This window comes from Notothenia rossii (assembly GCF_949606895.1).
Source record: "Notothenia rossii genome assembly, chromosome: 9".
Lineage (NCBI taxonomy): Eukaryota > Metazoa > Chordata > Actinopteri > Perciformes > Nototheniidae > Notothenia > Notothenia rossii.
Genome location: NC_136907.1, coordinates 35,777,144 through 35,794,489, shown reverse-complemented (window position 1 = coordinate 35,794,489; position 17,346 = coordinate 35,777,144). Strand labels below are relative to the sequence as shown.

General features: G+C 41.5%; 2 protein-coding genes across 7 annotated transcripts in view; one reads left to right on the top strand and one right to left on the bottom strand.

The window, feature by feature from the left end:
- LOC307019455 (CD166 antigen homolog) overlaps nt 1-16,812 on the top strand; it is a 167,876-nt gene extending 151,064 nt beyond the window's left edge. The window contains exons 12-14 of one of the 5 annotated variants that reach the window (XR_013802663.1): nt 1,823-1,940; nt 2,173-2,355; nt 2,529-3,298. Coding sequence is in view for 1 of the 5 variants with exons in the window: in XM_079650399.1 (XP_079506525.1) it covers nt 6,687-6,816; nt 12,620-12,699 (210 nt within the window). In the remaining 4 variants the exon portion in view is untranslated. Of the gene's footprint in view, nt 1-1,822; nt 1,941-2,130; nt 2,356-2,528; nt 3,299-6,686; nt 6,817-12,619 lie in introns of those variants that run through there. The other 4 variants (XR_013802664.1, XR_013802665.1, XR_013802662.1 and 1 more) reach the window with 4 other exon arrangements.
- LOC307019456 (piggyBac transposable element-derived protein 1-like) lies at nt 9,592-12,375 on the bottom strand. Of its 2 annotated transcripts, XM_079650401.1 has the most exons (3): nt 11,674-12,375; nt 10,369-11,482; nt 9,592-10,272 (listed from the first exon to the last, which is right to left on the bottom strand). In XM_079650401.1, exons 2-3 carry the CDS (start codon nt 10,823-10,825, stop codon nt 9,923-9,925), a joined length of 807 nt encoding a protein of 268 aa, XP_079506527.1. In that variant the 5' UTR covers nt 10,826-11,482; nt 11,674-12,375; the 3' UTR covers nt 9,592-9,922. The 2 variants fall into 2 exon arrangements, with proteins under 2 accessions (XP_079506527.1, XP_079506526.1); XM_079650400.1 differs by having other exon boundaries at nt 10,369-12,375.
- Nucleotides 16,813-17,346: the final 534 nt, after the last annotated feature.

Sequence of the window (17,346 nt, the reverse complement as noted above, 5' to 3'; positions counted from 1 at the left end):
AGATTTGGTTAAGATGCCTATTGGTTACTGGTGGTGTTTCATGAGTTTATGTTTATCAGTTTATTTGTTCATATAGACACCTAAAGTAAATCATATATTATATGATATAAATATCTTTATGTGAGATAAGGGGTCGTTGCTCACTATGATATGATAAAGTGTGTTATATGCTCCAGGAAGGATACAGTATATTGTTGAATATATATTCAAGCTAGCTATATACTGTATATAACATTACATTAATTGTAATTCAATATACATACATCAATCATTTATGGATAAAAGGATAACTTCACCGTTTATGAACATGATGTGTGTTTATTAGGGATGTGCATCTCCATCACTGAGGCCGATGCGATGCGCATCTCGATACGTTACCACGATACGATACATTAACGATACCTTTGAAACACCAGGCGATGCGATGCGATACGATTCACCCCTGTTGCGATACAGTTCGATACGATTTGATTCAACATTATGCGATTCGGGGCGATACGATGCGATTCAACACGATGCAAAAATAATGATACTTCAATATGGTACGACAGAGGATTTTTGTTTTATTCCTTATATGCAGCAAATCATACATTAACAAAAAAGTGCTTTACATATTTGGTACTGCACATCCCATCATGCCGTTTATTTTTTTACCTTTAAAAGCTCTCCAGAGTACAATTGTATAACACCTCACAGTTAAACAATGTAAGGATGCATTGCTCATGATTAACAATGTGCAAATAACAGCTACCATAGAGCAATGCCCATACAGCTGCCAGCCTGATGTGCTTAACACTCAGAGGCTAACACACCAGTGAGCAGAAAGCATTGGTTTCTATCTGAACAATAAAGAAAACAAATAACCTTTCACAAACAGGTATTTCATAACTGCTTACAGTAAGGAAGACATTTAAATTATTATTGGCCGTCACAGGCTGCTGTAAGCTAAACACCTCTCTCTGACAGAACACCTCACTGAGTGATTTAACTCATATGTCTCACTTTCAGGTTTCTCTTTTCAGCCGCAGACCCCATGTCGCCTCTTTATGTGCGTCGCTAAGTTCCTCGTACTACTTGTGTACTTTAAAGCGGCTCGGCATCGTTAACAATTTGCGAGTGATTTTTCAAGTTGACCGTCTGTAGTAATAGTGCCGCGCACATATACCATCAGGACGTTACTGATGGGGTGCGGCTGCGGAGTGATACTGTGTGTATGCAAGTCCGCATCTAGGACGGATCTATGTATCATGGCTGTAGACCTGTTAAGTAATAAAGATACCTCATACAAAGGTCTACGGATACCTTATTACTCTCCATGACCTCCGGTCAACTATATAGCATAAATGACTATTACACCGTCTTTCTTGAACAATCCGAAGTGTTGCCAAACGTTTGATTTGTAGGTATTTTTCGCTGCGCTGTGTTTCTCTTTCTCCTCAACTTCCGTGTGTGTTGATAACTGAGACTCTCGTTCTCCGTAGTGGCGAAGCAAATATCAAAGATCGTCTCTGCTGAACGTTGACAAGATAAGGGGATTTTATATGAATGAATCGGTTTTTTACCGATGCAAAGACGCTACGCAATCGATGCATCGCGAGTTCAACCCAAACTGTAGCCGATGTGCACTCTTTCAACCGGTGCACTCGCATCTTGAACGTTTATGCCGGTGCACCGATGCGAATCGGTGAATCTTAACATCTCTAGTGTTTATACATGATTATATTTGTAGATAACCTGTATAAATAATGGTTAACATGGTTTCAGTGTTGTTCGCTTTGCAGTGTAGTTCTCTCTAACACTTGCATTGTTATTTTACTTCAAGTTTAGATGATCACTAAACCTAAAAGCCATAAAGAAATGGGAGATGCGGGATGGACGGGCTTTGGCCTTCAGGAGGGATAAACCCGCTCCAAGGAAACGGAAGTGACCTCTGTCAGAAGGTACAGTATAGAAACATATGTAGCTATTACTTATTATTCACATATGATAAGTATATTACTGAACATTTACAATTTACTGGTGCAAATATTATCAATCAAAGGATTTACACTGAGTGACTCACTCCAGACTAAAACATAATGATGATAGTTTCAGATTAAGAAATGCCTCATGCATATATCACACCCCCAGTAATTACCCCCAGTGCCCAGCCTCCTCCCTGTGGTCTGCCAGGAGCCCCCAGAGCCCAGCCTCCTCCCTGTGGTCTGCCAGGAGCCCCAAGAGCCCAGCCTCCTCCCAAGCAGTCTTTGGGTGCTGTCCATGTACGGCAGGGATATCCTCTCCCACGTGGACCATATCAAGGCCAGCATCACCTCCACATTTGGTTCCATCTTAAAGATGGACTCAACCAAAAAGGTCAAATATAATGTGACTGTGTATTTGATTTCAATGTTTGTTAAACTCTGTTATAAACAATAACATTAAAAACTAGTTTTTATTATAAATGTGTTCGGTTACAAATCTGGAAACATGAACTGCTATAGATCATTTCTAATAAATGCCTCAACTTCGCTGTTGTCACATTCCAGATCACAAAGCATCAAAGCAAGGTGAAGCAGCTGTTCCCTGCTCCACCCTCAGGCCCTCAGGTGGAGATGTAGCTGTTCCCTGCTCCACCCTCAGGTCCTCAGGTGGTGTTGCAGCTCTTCCCTGCTCCACCCTCAGCTCCTCAGGTGGTGTTGCAGCTCTTCCCTGCTCCACCCTCAGCTCCTCAGGTGGTGTTGCAGCTCTTCCCTGATCAACCCTCAGGTCCTCATGTGGTGTTGCAGCTCTTCCCTGCTCCACCTTTGGGCTCCATGATATATACACCAGTGAGCTCACAGTTTTCTGTCCTGGTCGCTGCTCCACAGGCTCTGAATGCCAGCCTCTCTCTGCTTTTCCTGCCACTAGTCCTGCTCCTGCTCCATACAGCCAAACACTGACCCGCAAAGTACTGCCCAACACTTGTGAAGGTGTGGGAGGTTTGGGACAGCGGACACTGGACACTGCCAGTACAGGGAGTAGTGAACTACATTGTGCCAAAGGAGCAATGGTTTGAGGAGATAACAAAATGTATATCCCCCCACCAGAGGCATGGACACTGGACACTTATTTATGTATAAAGTTCGGTGTATAGTTGGATATTTATTTATATATATATATGATATGTATATATTTTATTAAGTTGATGATAATGTTTATTTTATGTTAAAACTCATTTAGAGTGTTATTTTGTTATATTTCACCTTTCTTACTTGTATGAGTTGTTTTACATTTTATTAAGTTGAACTACTTTAAAATAAAGGTTTGGTTCTATCAAGTATGTGACTGTCCAATAATTGAGTGGAGTGCTATGTTTAGAATTTCTATAGGTTTTCTCTTTGTTTGTTAAAAGAAATACATCATAACACCAATACCTTCTTAGTTCATATTAAATGTAATGGTTACACTTAATTATTTATCCACAGCACACAAACCATGAGCAGTTCCATATTGGGTACTTCAAAACTATCCCTGATAAAGAAAATAATAATTGTATGTAATAAACTTGAAAGAAGTAGATACGTTTTATTTAATATTTATTAGAAATATATAATATTTAATAGAAATGTGTTAATGGTTAATTGCATAACACAAGTGTTATTAGTCAACAAACGCATACGTTGTTGGTCTTTATTAAAGTACTTCTGTATATAAAGACTTTTACATGCTACAGAAGGGGAACAGGGAGCATGATAATCGTTTTTTTTCCTCTTTTTTCTCTTTTTCCTCTCTTTCTCCCTCTTTTTTCTTCTTCCCCCTTCTTCTCCTTTCTTCCCTCCCCTTGCAAGACTATTGTTCCCCAGCTTTGGCGCAGTGGATTGAGCCTTGGTCTTCAGATCAGGGGTCACAGGTTCAAACCCCACTGCATGTCGTTGTGTCCCTGAGACACTTCACCCCAAATTGCTGCTGTGGGGATTGCCCACAGCATTGAGTATGTAAGTCGCTCTGGATAAAAGTGTTTAACAAGTGACATGTAGGGGTGTAACGGTTCATAAACATTTCGGTTCGGTACGCACCTCGGTTTTTAGGTCACGGTTCCGTACGTTTTTGGTACAGCAGAAAAAATGATCACAAAACATAAAATATTTGTTGTTTTTGTTTAATTATTATTAAACTGTGAATAAATGTATTCACTCAAATAAATACAAAATATAATAAAATAAACATTAAAGGTGGGGTAGGTAAGTTTCAGAAACCGGCTCGAGTGCACTAAAATTTGAAAGTACACAGCCAAAAAGAACCCACCTCTTCCTTCAGACTTCCTTACAGAGCACCTCCTCCGCGAGACCAGGCTGCAGTAACGTTACATATCAGGCAAAGCTAAACACAATACTACACAGCCAAAGCAACTCCGATATTGACTCTGGTCTGACTTCTCCTAGTTTCCACTTTCTTTTTGTTCTTAATTTGCTCCGTTAAATTTTTTCTTTTGCGATCAGTAGACGATGTTGAACCTAACTCTGCCTCGGTGAAAGTGGCCGTCTGTTGCTGGCGAGTCATTGAAGTACTGCTGCAATGCACGCCCAATGACGGCACGCCCAATGAGGGCACGAGATACATTTGTGCGTGCACAAGATGGAAGGCTGACAGACAGGGCGGCAGTTTTTACAGTATTACGGGTTCCACAGATGAAATTTTTTTATGGATTTTTTGTCAAAGCACTTAAGATATTCATTGCTATCGGGATGTTAAGAGCATTCCATGGAATATAACAAAAAGTGTATCTCGAGCCGGTTTCTGAAACTTATCTACCCCACCTTTAAGGTGCAGCATTTCGATGAACTGAAATAATCTGTATTTCAACTGTACTGTACTAGTACCGAAGCAGCCAGTTTGACATTAGGACTTGCTTGTCATTGTATTTTCATGTTTTTTTAAAGACAAATGAACTTGTCCACATTGCTTGGCGAAAGGGCAGATCTGCTGGCAATAACAATGTCACCTGCTGTGGAGAACACCCTCTCGCTAGGGACAGAGGTTGCAGCCAGGTAGCGCTTTGCTAACATGGCAACATAAGGATATTTGGCGTTTGTAATAGCTTTGGCTCGGTCTGAACTTTTTGCGAGTGGTGGAGGCTTAAATGCTAGTGGGAGTTGGGTTTGCACTTCAGTCTTTTTTCTTTTGGTACCGGTGATATTCACGTTCAGGAGATGCCTTTTGAAATGATTGTGCAAGTTTGATGTATTGACAGCCGCGAAACCAATTTTAGTTGAATAATGCCGACAAACAGCTTTGGTTCGGTCCACCTATCTTTGTCCGTCATCCTTGTACGTAACTGCGAAACCAAAATGTTCCCAAACCGGAGACTTCGATGTTGCTGGAGGATTTTCAAACTCAACTTTATCTGCGTTCGCCATTTCGACAGTTCCTCAAATTACTGACTACATTTGAACGCATCCCTGTGAACAGCTCTCATAGTATGCCTCTCACCAATGAAATGACTTGGTCGCTCTATGAATCGTTGAACCCAATTTGAGCAAATTACTTTGTTCCGAACCAAAGTACGTATAACGTTACACCCCTAGTGACATGCAATGATTACAAAAATCATTATTTTGCAACTTATAGTTTTATTTTAGAAATTAAATGTATTTAGCTTGACTCAGTTTTTTTTTCTCTTAAACTCTTAGTTTTGCCTGATTCTGAGAAAGTGTTGCTTTATCTTTATGAAACAAAACGAATCCCATATAATTGCCAACCACGCCCCGTAAAACTCTGAAAAGTTTTGTGAAGCCTCCATTGTATTTGCTAGCATTATTAGCTTTAGCATTATTGGCTTTAGCATTAGCGCTGCGCACCAACGGAGAGAGACTAACTTATGGCAACAAAAAAAATACATGGGAGCGGTGGAGATGAGGAGGTGTCGGCATTCTGGTGATTTACTCGGAAGGCTTCAGTAGAAGCTGCTGGGAGTCCCAGCAGCTTCTACTGAAGCCAATCCCCAACTCCGGGGACTTCCGGCTGTGGACTTCGGGTGGCAGTATACGCCGTGAAGTGGTTTGCGGCCTGCCAGTAAACCCAAAGCAGAAGAAGAAGAAGTGCCTTTTGCGGCTTCATTTACGTAATCTTCCCTCAGGGAATTTATTCCGGTGTGATTGCAATCGGCTCTTAGTTCCATGGCGGTAATAAGTACTGGGAAGTACTAAGTGCTAGGAACTAAGTACGGCAAAGTACTTGGTGTGAAAGTGGCTATTGTGACATTTGCAGTACTTTCCTCTCATGATCTGCATTCACATTTACATTTCTGTGTACGTTTGTGAATAGACAACTTATTGTACAGCTAAAGAGGCTGTGTGAGATTTTTTTTCTCAGAATATGTTTATAGTGTAACGTTCGACAGTAGGAGTCGGAAACAGGCTTCAAGTTATTGGGTTTAATAACTACTTTGATCGCATACAGTTACAGGCTATAGGTTACAGGTCGCAGGTTCATCTTCACTCCGTACTCCACTCCCTAACTCACACACACAAGCAGGGTCAACGTCACAACTTCCCAGCCCTCCCCCTCTGCTCCCCCAACCACAGGCCCGCACACCGACCAGCATTACTGTGCAGCTCTGTGATTGGCAGAGAGACGGGGGACGCTTGAGTGACACACCCAGCACCCTATACAGGGTCGCTACAATAGTCTCTTATCCTTGTATTTGTTTTTTGCTGTGCCTTCAGGAAGAGAGCTCTTACATCAACGGCAAGGCCACCCATAAAATCACTGTGATCCCCAAGCTGAATCTGACCGTCACCTGCAGTGTCAGCAACCGGCTGGGAGACCACACCCTTACCATCAACGTTTCCACCGGTCAGTTAATGCATCGCTGGGCTCAGCGTCATTTGAGAACAATGAGAGACCATTAGTCTAACATAACTTAATTTTAACTTAGATTTAGTTGCTCCTGTAATCACTGAAAGTTTGCCATAAGATAAAACATCAACGATTCAAGTGAAAGCATCAACACAATCAGGGCCGCCTTAATGCACGGGCTGACCTGGGCTGAAGCCCAGGGGCCTATGGAGATCGGGGGCCTATCATGAGCCAATTAAAAAATTAAAAAATAAAAATAAAATTTCTTTTTTTTTTATTTCGGGTGTTTTTTTTTTTTTTAAATAAACAAATTCTTGGCTTTCAGAATAGGAAACTTTCATTTCCAAAATCACACGATAAATACATTTTTGAATCTTGTAAAGGGAAGACGACAGCTCTCCCTCGCCACTCTGCTGTTCCACAGCACCGCCCCCCTCCCTCCACTGAAATTATTATTGTAAAACGTAGAGTAATGATAGATAACACAGCAAGGTCTGTTACAGTTTGTTTTCATCTGATTTTAAAAAAACAAAGTCTTGGCTTTCAGAATATTAAACTTGTTTCGGCAAATTCAGATGATAAATACAACTTTGAAGCTTGTAACGGCATAATTACAAGCGGAGAACGGAGTAACTTGACGTCACAGCAGGCATAACAACAGCCGATGTTTCTCTTGAGGGTTTTCCCCGGGAAACAAACACAATACACACAAACGCAAATATACACAAACACACACACGTCAGAATGAGAATATGTTTCACATGTGACTTATTCAAATTGCGAGTGATTGAGTGAAGAAAAAGTTTGAGTGGCGCTCGGAAAAGGAAATTGTTGAGGGAAAAGGAGTTTCGAGACAAGCAGCTATTACAAAAAATGCCGACGCTTACAGGTTATTTTAAACCTGTAGGCCAGGATGAGGAGGAAGGACAGATGAGTTCTGTACCGAGCGGTAGCGGTGCCGGCCGCGGGGCCTCGGAGACAAGTAGGCCGTCTGGTTCTGATAGCGATGGAGTAGCGGGAGAGGAAAAACAGACAGGAGGGACATTATCTGTTGGAGGAGATGGAGAGGACGACGAGGACTTGCTACGTGGAGGGGAGCCAACGGCAACCGGACAAATACATGAGGGAGGCCCGATACGTCACTCATATGGAGGAGAGGACCAGGCGCGTGTAGAGCAGAGTGGAGAAGTGCGATCACAGAGCCTGCCGAGGCTATAAATGACTTTGATTTGTTGTTTAAATAGGGGGCCTACAAAAACTATCAGCCCCAGGGCCTGATGGCAGGTTAAGGCAGGCTTGAACACAATGATATGGACTGTAACAAAGCATCTTCACAGAAAGAAGGAATTAGCAGTTGTATGGTTTTATAAATAAACAGATAAGAAATATATTGAATCTGATTAAAGCACAGCTGGAAGGGAGCATGACGTTCAAGCAAAACATACAAAAATAAAGTTATTTAAGGATCCTCCGGAGTCTAAGATCACCACTAAAAGTTGGTATTCATATGAATCATTCCCATCACAGCAGTGTTTGTGGAGATCTGGCTGTTACTCACAGCACTTGAATGTTCAATTCGTTTTTTTACTTCTCGTTGAGACCACTGTTTCAGTTGTTACATTTTCAATAACACCATTTTTTTTGCTGAATCTAACAGGTGTTTATGTCGAACCTTTAAACCAGGGGTGTCAAACTCAATTTCATCGCAGGCCACATTAGCATTATGGTTGCACTCAAAGGGCCAGTTGCAACTTTAAGACTATATAAATACATATATAAATATATCATATATATTAAATAATGTATTATATTATATTATTGGCTCTGCATTGGATTATTATCAGTCCTGGTAATAACTTAATAAATAATTACGTCTGAAGGCAGAAGTCTAGGGCAAATAATTGAAAGCAAATATTCAACAATTACATCAAAACTTTTGAAAGAACATCCTTAACATTAATCTGTTTGCAACTTATATATATCAATATTCCAATTACTTGCATATAGACTATTCTTCACTATTTCTATTATATTATTATTTTATTTACTTGCACAATTGTATCTGTTTTATTGTGTTGCCCTGTTGGAGGAGCCTGTGACCAAAGAATTTCATTGTCATAACTACACTGTAGCTATGTACATATGACAATACAATTGTATTGTATATTTTATTCTTTGCAAGCTCTGGCGGGCCACATAAAATGAAGTTGCGGTCCGGATTTAGCCCCCGGGCTTTGAGTTTGACACCCCTGCTTTAAAAGTTTGCTTTGCCGGCGCACCAGCAGTGGTTGGAAACACTATACCAACCAAGCATTCTGAAATACAATTAAACTAAATAAAAAAGTATTATTTAACACTAGAACCGCCAGGGGTCGCTGTATACCTAAAACCGCCAACGGGTAAAGTTTACCCGCTATTGATTTCCAAGGTACAATGTACCTTACAGAACAGTGAGCTTTGATCGCACAGGGATGAAATGTATACCAATATAATCTGTGGACTTTCAGCTTTTCCTATTATATAGTTTGTACAGATAGCATGAAGTATAAATATCGCTACAGTGCTGATTTAAATGCTTGGTGTCAGACTTGTGTTTTGTTTAGGTCTATCTCTCTCTCTCTATCTATCTATAACTATCTATCTGTCTATCTCTCTATCTATATATATATCTATCTATCTATATATATATATATATATCTATATATATCCATCTATCTATCTATCTATCTATCTATCTATCTATCTCTCTATAGGAACAGCAGTAGACAAAAGGCGTTGCTATAGCAACACGTCATGTTTATGTTTACGCGCGAAATCAACAGCGCGAGGATCGCTGCATATTCTATGGTAGAAATATTACCCACTCTCGCTAATAAACGCTTGATGTTAGGCTTGTGTTTCGTAAAGGTAAATATGCTTCATATCTTCTGATAGCCTTCTACTCATAAAAAAACAACAACATGACAATAATATAAATTAATATAATAATGTATTTGTTATATAATTGAACAGCAGATAACACAGAACGTATACAAATAACAAAAAACATCAGAGAAGAAGAACAATGAGAACGAACACATCGATCACAACGCTTCACAAACACTCAAACACAATTGTTGCAAACACTGAGCACCTTGGCTGTGCATTTGCCACACACAGCATCCCCACACTTGACACATTTGCAAAACGTTTTATTCTGCATGCAGTGCGCCTTCACCATGCAGGTCATTCTCATGCGCTCTTCTGCACCAGCACCGCTGAAGGGCAGGTCCGCAAGTGGTGGCGCTTTTGATGCCATCCACTCAGCGCGCAGCTCGTGTGCCAGCTGGAGCATGAAGTCCCTTCTCGGTATGTTCTCCTGGCTCATGCAGCTCCTGTACAGCACCCAGGCATTGATGGCAGCGAGATCCAGCACATTATAAAAGACAGCAACGGGCCATCTACGCGTGCCACCTGAGAGAAACATAGGATTTAGTAAAAACGATTGACCAATGCAGTGTTTTCTATAGGCCTAAAATAATAATAATAACAATAACAATAATAGCCTACCTTTCACCGAATATTGGCGAGCCATTTGATCGAGCATGTCAACCCCCACTTTTGAGTGGTTGTAGTATTCCACAGTCTCTGGCTTTTTCTTTCTTTCTGTGGAGATGGCCACATGCTGGTCTTGCGTGCTGAGTATTGTTACGTTTCTCCTCGGCTTGCACTGGTAGACTGAGAGCACCATTTTGTCGCTCTTCAGCACCTTGGTGCTGAACAGCTCAGATCTCCCTTGCACAGAGGGTGGGAGCTCCCGCTTGTTGCGCTTGATGGTTCCCACTAGGCTGGTATTTTTGGCGAGAAGCGCTTTGGCGAGAGGGAGGGAAGTAAAGAAATTGTCTGTGGTTATATTTCTTCCCTTACCGACAAAGGGCTCCACCAGCCTCAGCACCACGTTCTCTCCTAGCCGTTGTGTTGCTGGCCTGCTGGCATCTTTTCCCAGGTAAGGGAAGCCATTCAGCATTTGCTGTCAACGTCAGCTGCCAGCCAAAACTTGATGCCAAATTTGTCCGGCTTGTTGGGCATGTACTGTGTGAATGCACATCTTGATTTGGTCGGGAATGTTCATCAACAGTGATGTTGGACCCTGGCCTGTAGGACGCAATTGAATTTTCGACAAAACGATCCCACACCTTCCTCAAATGTGTAAACTTGTCGGTGGTCAACCGGCACCGACGGGTCTCCTTTTTATCAAAGCGCAGGTAGTGCATGATTTCCCGAAACCTGTTCCTCGACAGTGTTGCGTTGAAGAACGCGTTGCCCCACTGCTCGGACCAGAAACTCTCCATCTCAATGTTCTTCCCACAATATGCACCTCTCACATAGAGAAGCGCAATAAAGGCCTTCAGCTCCATAATAGAGACATCCCAGGTGGCTCTGTCTCTCCGCGCTTCAGCAATTGTGCAATCACGGATTTCCTCCAACATTACATTATCACACAGACACATAAATGCTGTGAGTTTGTCAGTAATGTTGTGACGTGCGTGTGGTGTGGGGCCAGCAGACTCCGTGAGGATGTTCTGTATCTGCCGTCTCCCTGCGCCTCCGCAAGGCTCCATGACCGTCCACACTGTGCCATCTTTCCCGATCTCTTAGGCTGGTGACGGCTCAGTGGCACACACTAAATAGGAGAGAGGAAAACACTACTTTAGACTAAAGTATATTTCATAAATGTTTATTTGATAATATTACATCCTCGAAAGGCAATGAAAAGATCATTTGTAAAAAGAAAAGGCATTATCTATATGCCTTGATATCTTATAGCCTACGATTTGTAGAAAAGTAGGAAATAAAAAACAAGAATCATCATACCTTCTGCATGGGCTGGTAGAGTAGGCCCATCTGCAAGTGGGGGATCAGGATGGGACGGCGTCACGTTCCGCGGAGGCTCAGGATCGCTGTCAGATGACCCATCAGAGGCAGAACAAACCCAGGACACATCACTCAGTCATGATACTTCCCCACCATCAGACTCTGCTTCGCTCAGACCGTTTAGCAACGCTAGTGCCTCCTGTACGTTCATGAGTCTCTTTCTTTTGTCCATTTTGGAAATATAACCGGCTCTCTCTCTCTCTCTATCTATCTATCTATCTATCTATCTATCTATCTATCTATCTATCTATCTATCTATCTATGAATCTATGAATCTATATATCTATCTATCTCTCTATCTCTCTATCAATATATCTATCTATCTCTCTCTCAATCTATCTATCTCTCAATCTCACTCTCTATCTACAGCAGTAGACAAAAGGCGTTGCGAAAGCAACACGTCATGTTTATGTTTACGCGCGAAATCAATAGCGCGAGGAGCGCTGCATTTCTATGAGGTAAATATTACCCGCTGGGGGAAATAGGTATAAATAGCAGTTTTTTTGGCGATTTTTTCAATATGACTTCATTTTGACAATTTTTAACAACACAGGGTGTTACATAACACACTTTCAGGAAAAGTCACGGACTGGGAGTCGTTAATATTTTATTGAAAAAAAGTTACATACAATAAAAAAACAACTGCGGGTAAAATTTACCCGTTGGTGGTTCTAGTGTTAAAGCAGGGCTAACACTAAATGCTACAGTAATCACCATTCAGTCTGTGCCTGCTGACATGTCTGAGTTCCCCCCCCAAATGTTCTTTTTTTTTTCTATTTAATGCCCATATTTATTAGAGAATATATTTGGCTTTCCGTTTTTTTTTGGACATTTGTTTTGCTTGTCTTATTTTTATGAATTCTAATTTATTTATGTTCGATTTCAGTTTTCAAGGAGGAAAAGGAAGAAAAAGGTAAGATTTTGTTTGCTTTGCCTTTATATTTTACTTTTCTTTTTAATAATTAAAAGGTGTTTTCCAAATATATCAAGCCAGACCTACCACCAGAAAAGCACTCACCACTTCCCCTGCGCACACAGCCTCGTCTCAGCTGTCCGTCCTGTTAGGGCAGAATCTCTGCTCCGCGCCGTTCCTATATGAGCGGGTTCTCAAAAGAAGAAACAATTCAAAGCAGCCAGGATAAGGGTTAAACAATAATCTGCTTTAATGGCGGAAACATACAAATACTTCACCTAATCACGAAGCACTCTGCAGAGTAGCCTACTCCGGGCTCAGGTTCTACCACCGTGTGAGACACGTCTCAGGAACGGCAAGTCAAAAACAAGAGCGCCGATCTTCAAAATGATCACAACATTTATACACAGAGTTCACTTCTGAGCGAGCTAGACAGTGAGTTGGTAGTGTTTCATTGGTTGGTTTCCCTTCTGGGCGGGACTCCAGGTAGTAAGTCCGCAGTTGTTGATTCCATGTTGCTTCTGTGTGTGTGTGTGTGTGTGTGTGTGTGTGTGTGTGTGTGTGTGTGTGTGTGTGTGTGTGTGTGTGTGTGTGTGTGTGTGTGTGTGTGTGTGTGTGTGTGTGTGTGTGTGTGTGTGTGTGTGTGTGTGAGAGAGAGAGAGAGAGAGAGAGAGAGAGTGCGTGTGTGTGTGTGTGTGTGTGTGTGTGTGTGTGTGTGTGTGTGTGTGTGTGTGTGTGTGTGTGTGTGTGTGTGTGTGTGTGTGTGTGTGTGTGTGTGTGTGTGTGTGTGTGTGTGTGTGTGTTTGTCCCTCTGCCCTCAGGCAGATCCCCCAATCAATGATTTGGAGTCATGACAGAGGACTCTTTGACAGGACACATACTCGTTCCCCCTAAACATCTTCAACACACACAAACATCGTATCATGTATCTTATCACACAACAGTCACCTGTTTTTCTTTATGAAAGCCATATTTGTAAATATCCAAACGCCATCGTCCCATGACAGTCACCGCACCAACATAAGTTAATTGTTCTTGTGGCTTAATGGCTTCCCTGAACTTCCCTTCACCCCAAAGTCAGCTTACTAGGAATGAATACATTTTATTGATAAGCTCAAAAGGACGTTTATCTTGGTTACTGCTGGGTGACCCAAGTCTCAAGGCCTGCAGGATTTGTAGGAGATAAATCATTAATTCTACAAGACTTTAACTGCCTTATATCTGAAAATGTATCTGGGACTTCCCCTGTTAATTGCAAGGACTATTGATAATTAACAGAGAGACCCTAGGGGCCTCTTCTTGGTATCTGCTAGGCAGAAGTCACTCAATGCAGAAATCAGAAGTTTAACACACATTCTATATAAGGTGACATTAAAATGAATATACCAGATTGAACTTTCCTGCCATAACACGCTACTTTAATCCTTCAAATAATTCAAATAATACTTCAGTCCTAATGTTTTATCTTGAAACTGGCATACAGGCATATTTGTGAAAAATAATGAAAACAGTCATCAGACCGAGTCATGTGACACGAAATTAGCTCAGTGAAGCTGATGTAGATACATATAGATAAAACCGCTTCTTAAAAAGCACAACCTCGATCCAGAGGTTTTAGCCAACTATAGACCTATTTCTAATCTTCCGTTCCTCTCAAAAATTCTTGAGAAAGCAGTCGCAAAACAGCTGTGTGATTACTTAAAAAACTATGATTTATTTGAAGATTTTCAGTCTGGCTTTAGAACACAACATAGCACAGAGACAGCTCTGGTTAAAGTCACAAATGACATTCTAATAGCCTCTGACAAGGGACTTGTCTCTATTCTTGTCTTGCTCGATCTTAGTGCTGCATTTGATACTATCGACCATGATATCCTATTGCAAAGACTAGAGCACTTAGTTGGCATACAGGGAACTGCTTTAGGCTGGTTTAGGTCCTATCTATCTGAACGCTCTCAGTTTGTACGTGTCAACGATGAATCTTCCATGCAAACCAAAGTTAGCCATGGAGTGCCACAGGGCTCAGTGCTTGGACCTATTTTGTTCACCCTATATATGCTTCCGTTAGGCAATATTATAAGGAATCATTCTGTAAACTTTCGTTGTTATGCGGATGATACTCAACTATATTTATCAATCAAGCCTGATGAAATTAATCATCTAAATAAAATTCAAGACTGCCTCAAGGACTTAAAAACGTGGATGACCTTACATTTTTTGATGTTAAACACGACCAACACTGAAGTTATTGTACTTGGCCCGAAGAATCTACGAAACAAATTATCTAAAGATATATTAACTATGGATGCATTAATTTGGCCTCCAGTGAGACTGTAAGGAATATTGGTGTAATATTTGATCAGGATTTATCCTTTAACACCCACATAAAATCAATTTCAAGGACCGCCTACTTCCATCTACGTAACATTGCAAAAATCAGGCATATCTTGCCTCAAAACGATGCAGAGAAACTAGTCCATGCATTTGTTACTTCAAGGCTGTATTATTGTAACTCCTTATTATCAGGGTGTACCAAGAAGTCAGTCAAGTCGCTTCAGCTGATTCAAAATGCTGCAGCTCGTGTACTAACCAGAGTTAGGAAAAGGGACCACATTACTCCTGTTCTGGCTGCCTTACACTGGCTCCCTTATAGAACACAGGATAGAATTTAAAATTATTCTTCTCGCCTACAAAGCCCTTAATGGGCGGGCGCCATCTTACCTTAAAGAACTCATTATACCCTATTGTCCTACTAGGGCATTGCGTTCCAAGAATGCAGGGTTGTTGGTTGTTCCTAGAGTCTCTAAAAGTACAATGGGAGCCAGAGCCTTTTCTTATCAAGCTCCACTTTTGTGGAATCAGCTTCCAGTTTGTGTTCGGACGGCAGACACCCTATCCATTTTTAAGAGTGCGCTTAAGACCTTCCTTTTTGATAAAGCTTATAGTTAGGGCTGATTAGATTCAGCCCCTAGTTTTGCTGATATAGGCTTAGTTTGTCGGGGGACATCTTACTTCTTCCTTCTCTCTGTCTATACCTGTGTACTCTCATGTTCCGATTAACCCAGCTTCCCCACATTTCTTTCTTTTTGGTGTCTATATACGCCGGGATCCGGAGTCATGGATGATCCTGCGGTCCTGTGTCATGGATTGCGAGTCCTGATCTTGAGTCGTGGCTGTGGTCCTGGATCATAAGTCCTGGATGGATATCCTTGTGGATTCATCTTCTTATTATACACACATGCATTTCCAAACATTTGGACTACCTATGTTGCAAATGTATTATCTTTTCAATTTATACACGGCATCTATTGCACGTCTGTCCGTCCTGGGAGAGGATCCCTCCTCTGTTGCTCTCCCTGAGGTTTCTCCCATTTTTCCCTTTAAACTGTGGGTTTTCTCTGGAAGTTTTTCCTTGTACGATGTGAGGGTCTAAGGACAGAGGTTGTCGTATTGTCATACTGATATTCTGTACAAACTGTGAAGTCCACTGAGACAAATGTAACATTTGTGATATTGGGCTATATAAATAAACATTGATTGATTGATTGATTGATATTCATTTGGATTATTTGTAAACAGTGTTAAATGAGTGATCATCTTCCTGTCAGCTGATTATTGATGTGCAGTGTTAGATGTATTCGTTGTTCTCGTGTCCAGGAGAGAAGCTTAAAATAAGGAGACTAATGGAGTCCCTGAAAAGGTTCAAATTGGTTACTTTAATTAAATAGCGTGGTAATGAAACAAACAGAAGGTAGTGGGACAAAACAGCTGCAGCTGTTGTCTCGCAGTCGCAGCCGTGGAAAGAGAGCGGACAAAGCTCCGTCACCTATCTATATATCTCATCATTTGGCTCCTCCTCTTCAATGGCGGCTGGCGACGCAGGGTGTCCTCGTGCCTCAGTCTTCTATGTCCGATATCGCGCATAACAGAGGATTTAGACGTTGTGTATTTATTGCATAACTCCACACGCCCTTTGTCCTCATCGACTCATTCATGGCTTTTTATTTAATGCATTTTAAAGGCTTTAAAGGTGGGGTAGGTAAGTTCAGAAACCGGCTCGATATACACTTTTTGTTATATTCCATGGAATGCTCTTAACATCCCGATAGCAATGAATATCTTAAGTGCTTTGACAAAAAATCCATAAAAAAATGTCATCTGTGGAACCCGTAATACTGTAAAAACTACAACAGGGCGACAATCCAATCCGTTTAGCCGGCTCGGCTAAACGGATTGGATTGCCGCCCTGTCTGTCAGCCTTCCATCTCGTGCACGCACAAATGTATCTCGTGCCCTCATTGGGCATGCCGTCATTGGGCGTGTATTGCAGCAGTACTTCGCCAGCAACAGGCTGAGGCGGCCACTTTCACCATGGCAGAGTTAGGTTCAACATCGTCTACTGGTCGCAAAAGAAAAAATTTAACAGAGCAAATTAAGAACAAAAAGAAAGTGGAAACTAGGAGAAGTCAAACCAGAGTCAATATCGGAGTTGCTTTGGCTGTGTAGTATTGCTAACCTAGATGTGTTTAGCTTTGCCTGATATGTAACGTTACTGCAGCCTGCTCTCGCGGAGGAGGTGCTCTGTAAGAAGTCTGAAGGAAGAGGTGGGTTCTTTTTGGCTGTGTACTTTCAAATTTTAGTGCACTCGAGCCGGTTTCTGAAACTTACCTACCCCACCTTTAATCGTTGTTAACGTAATA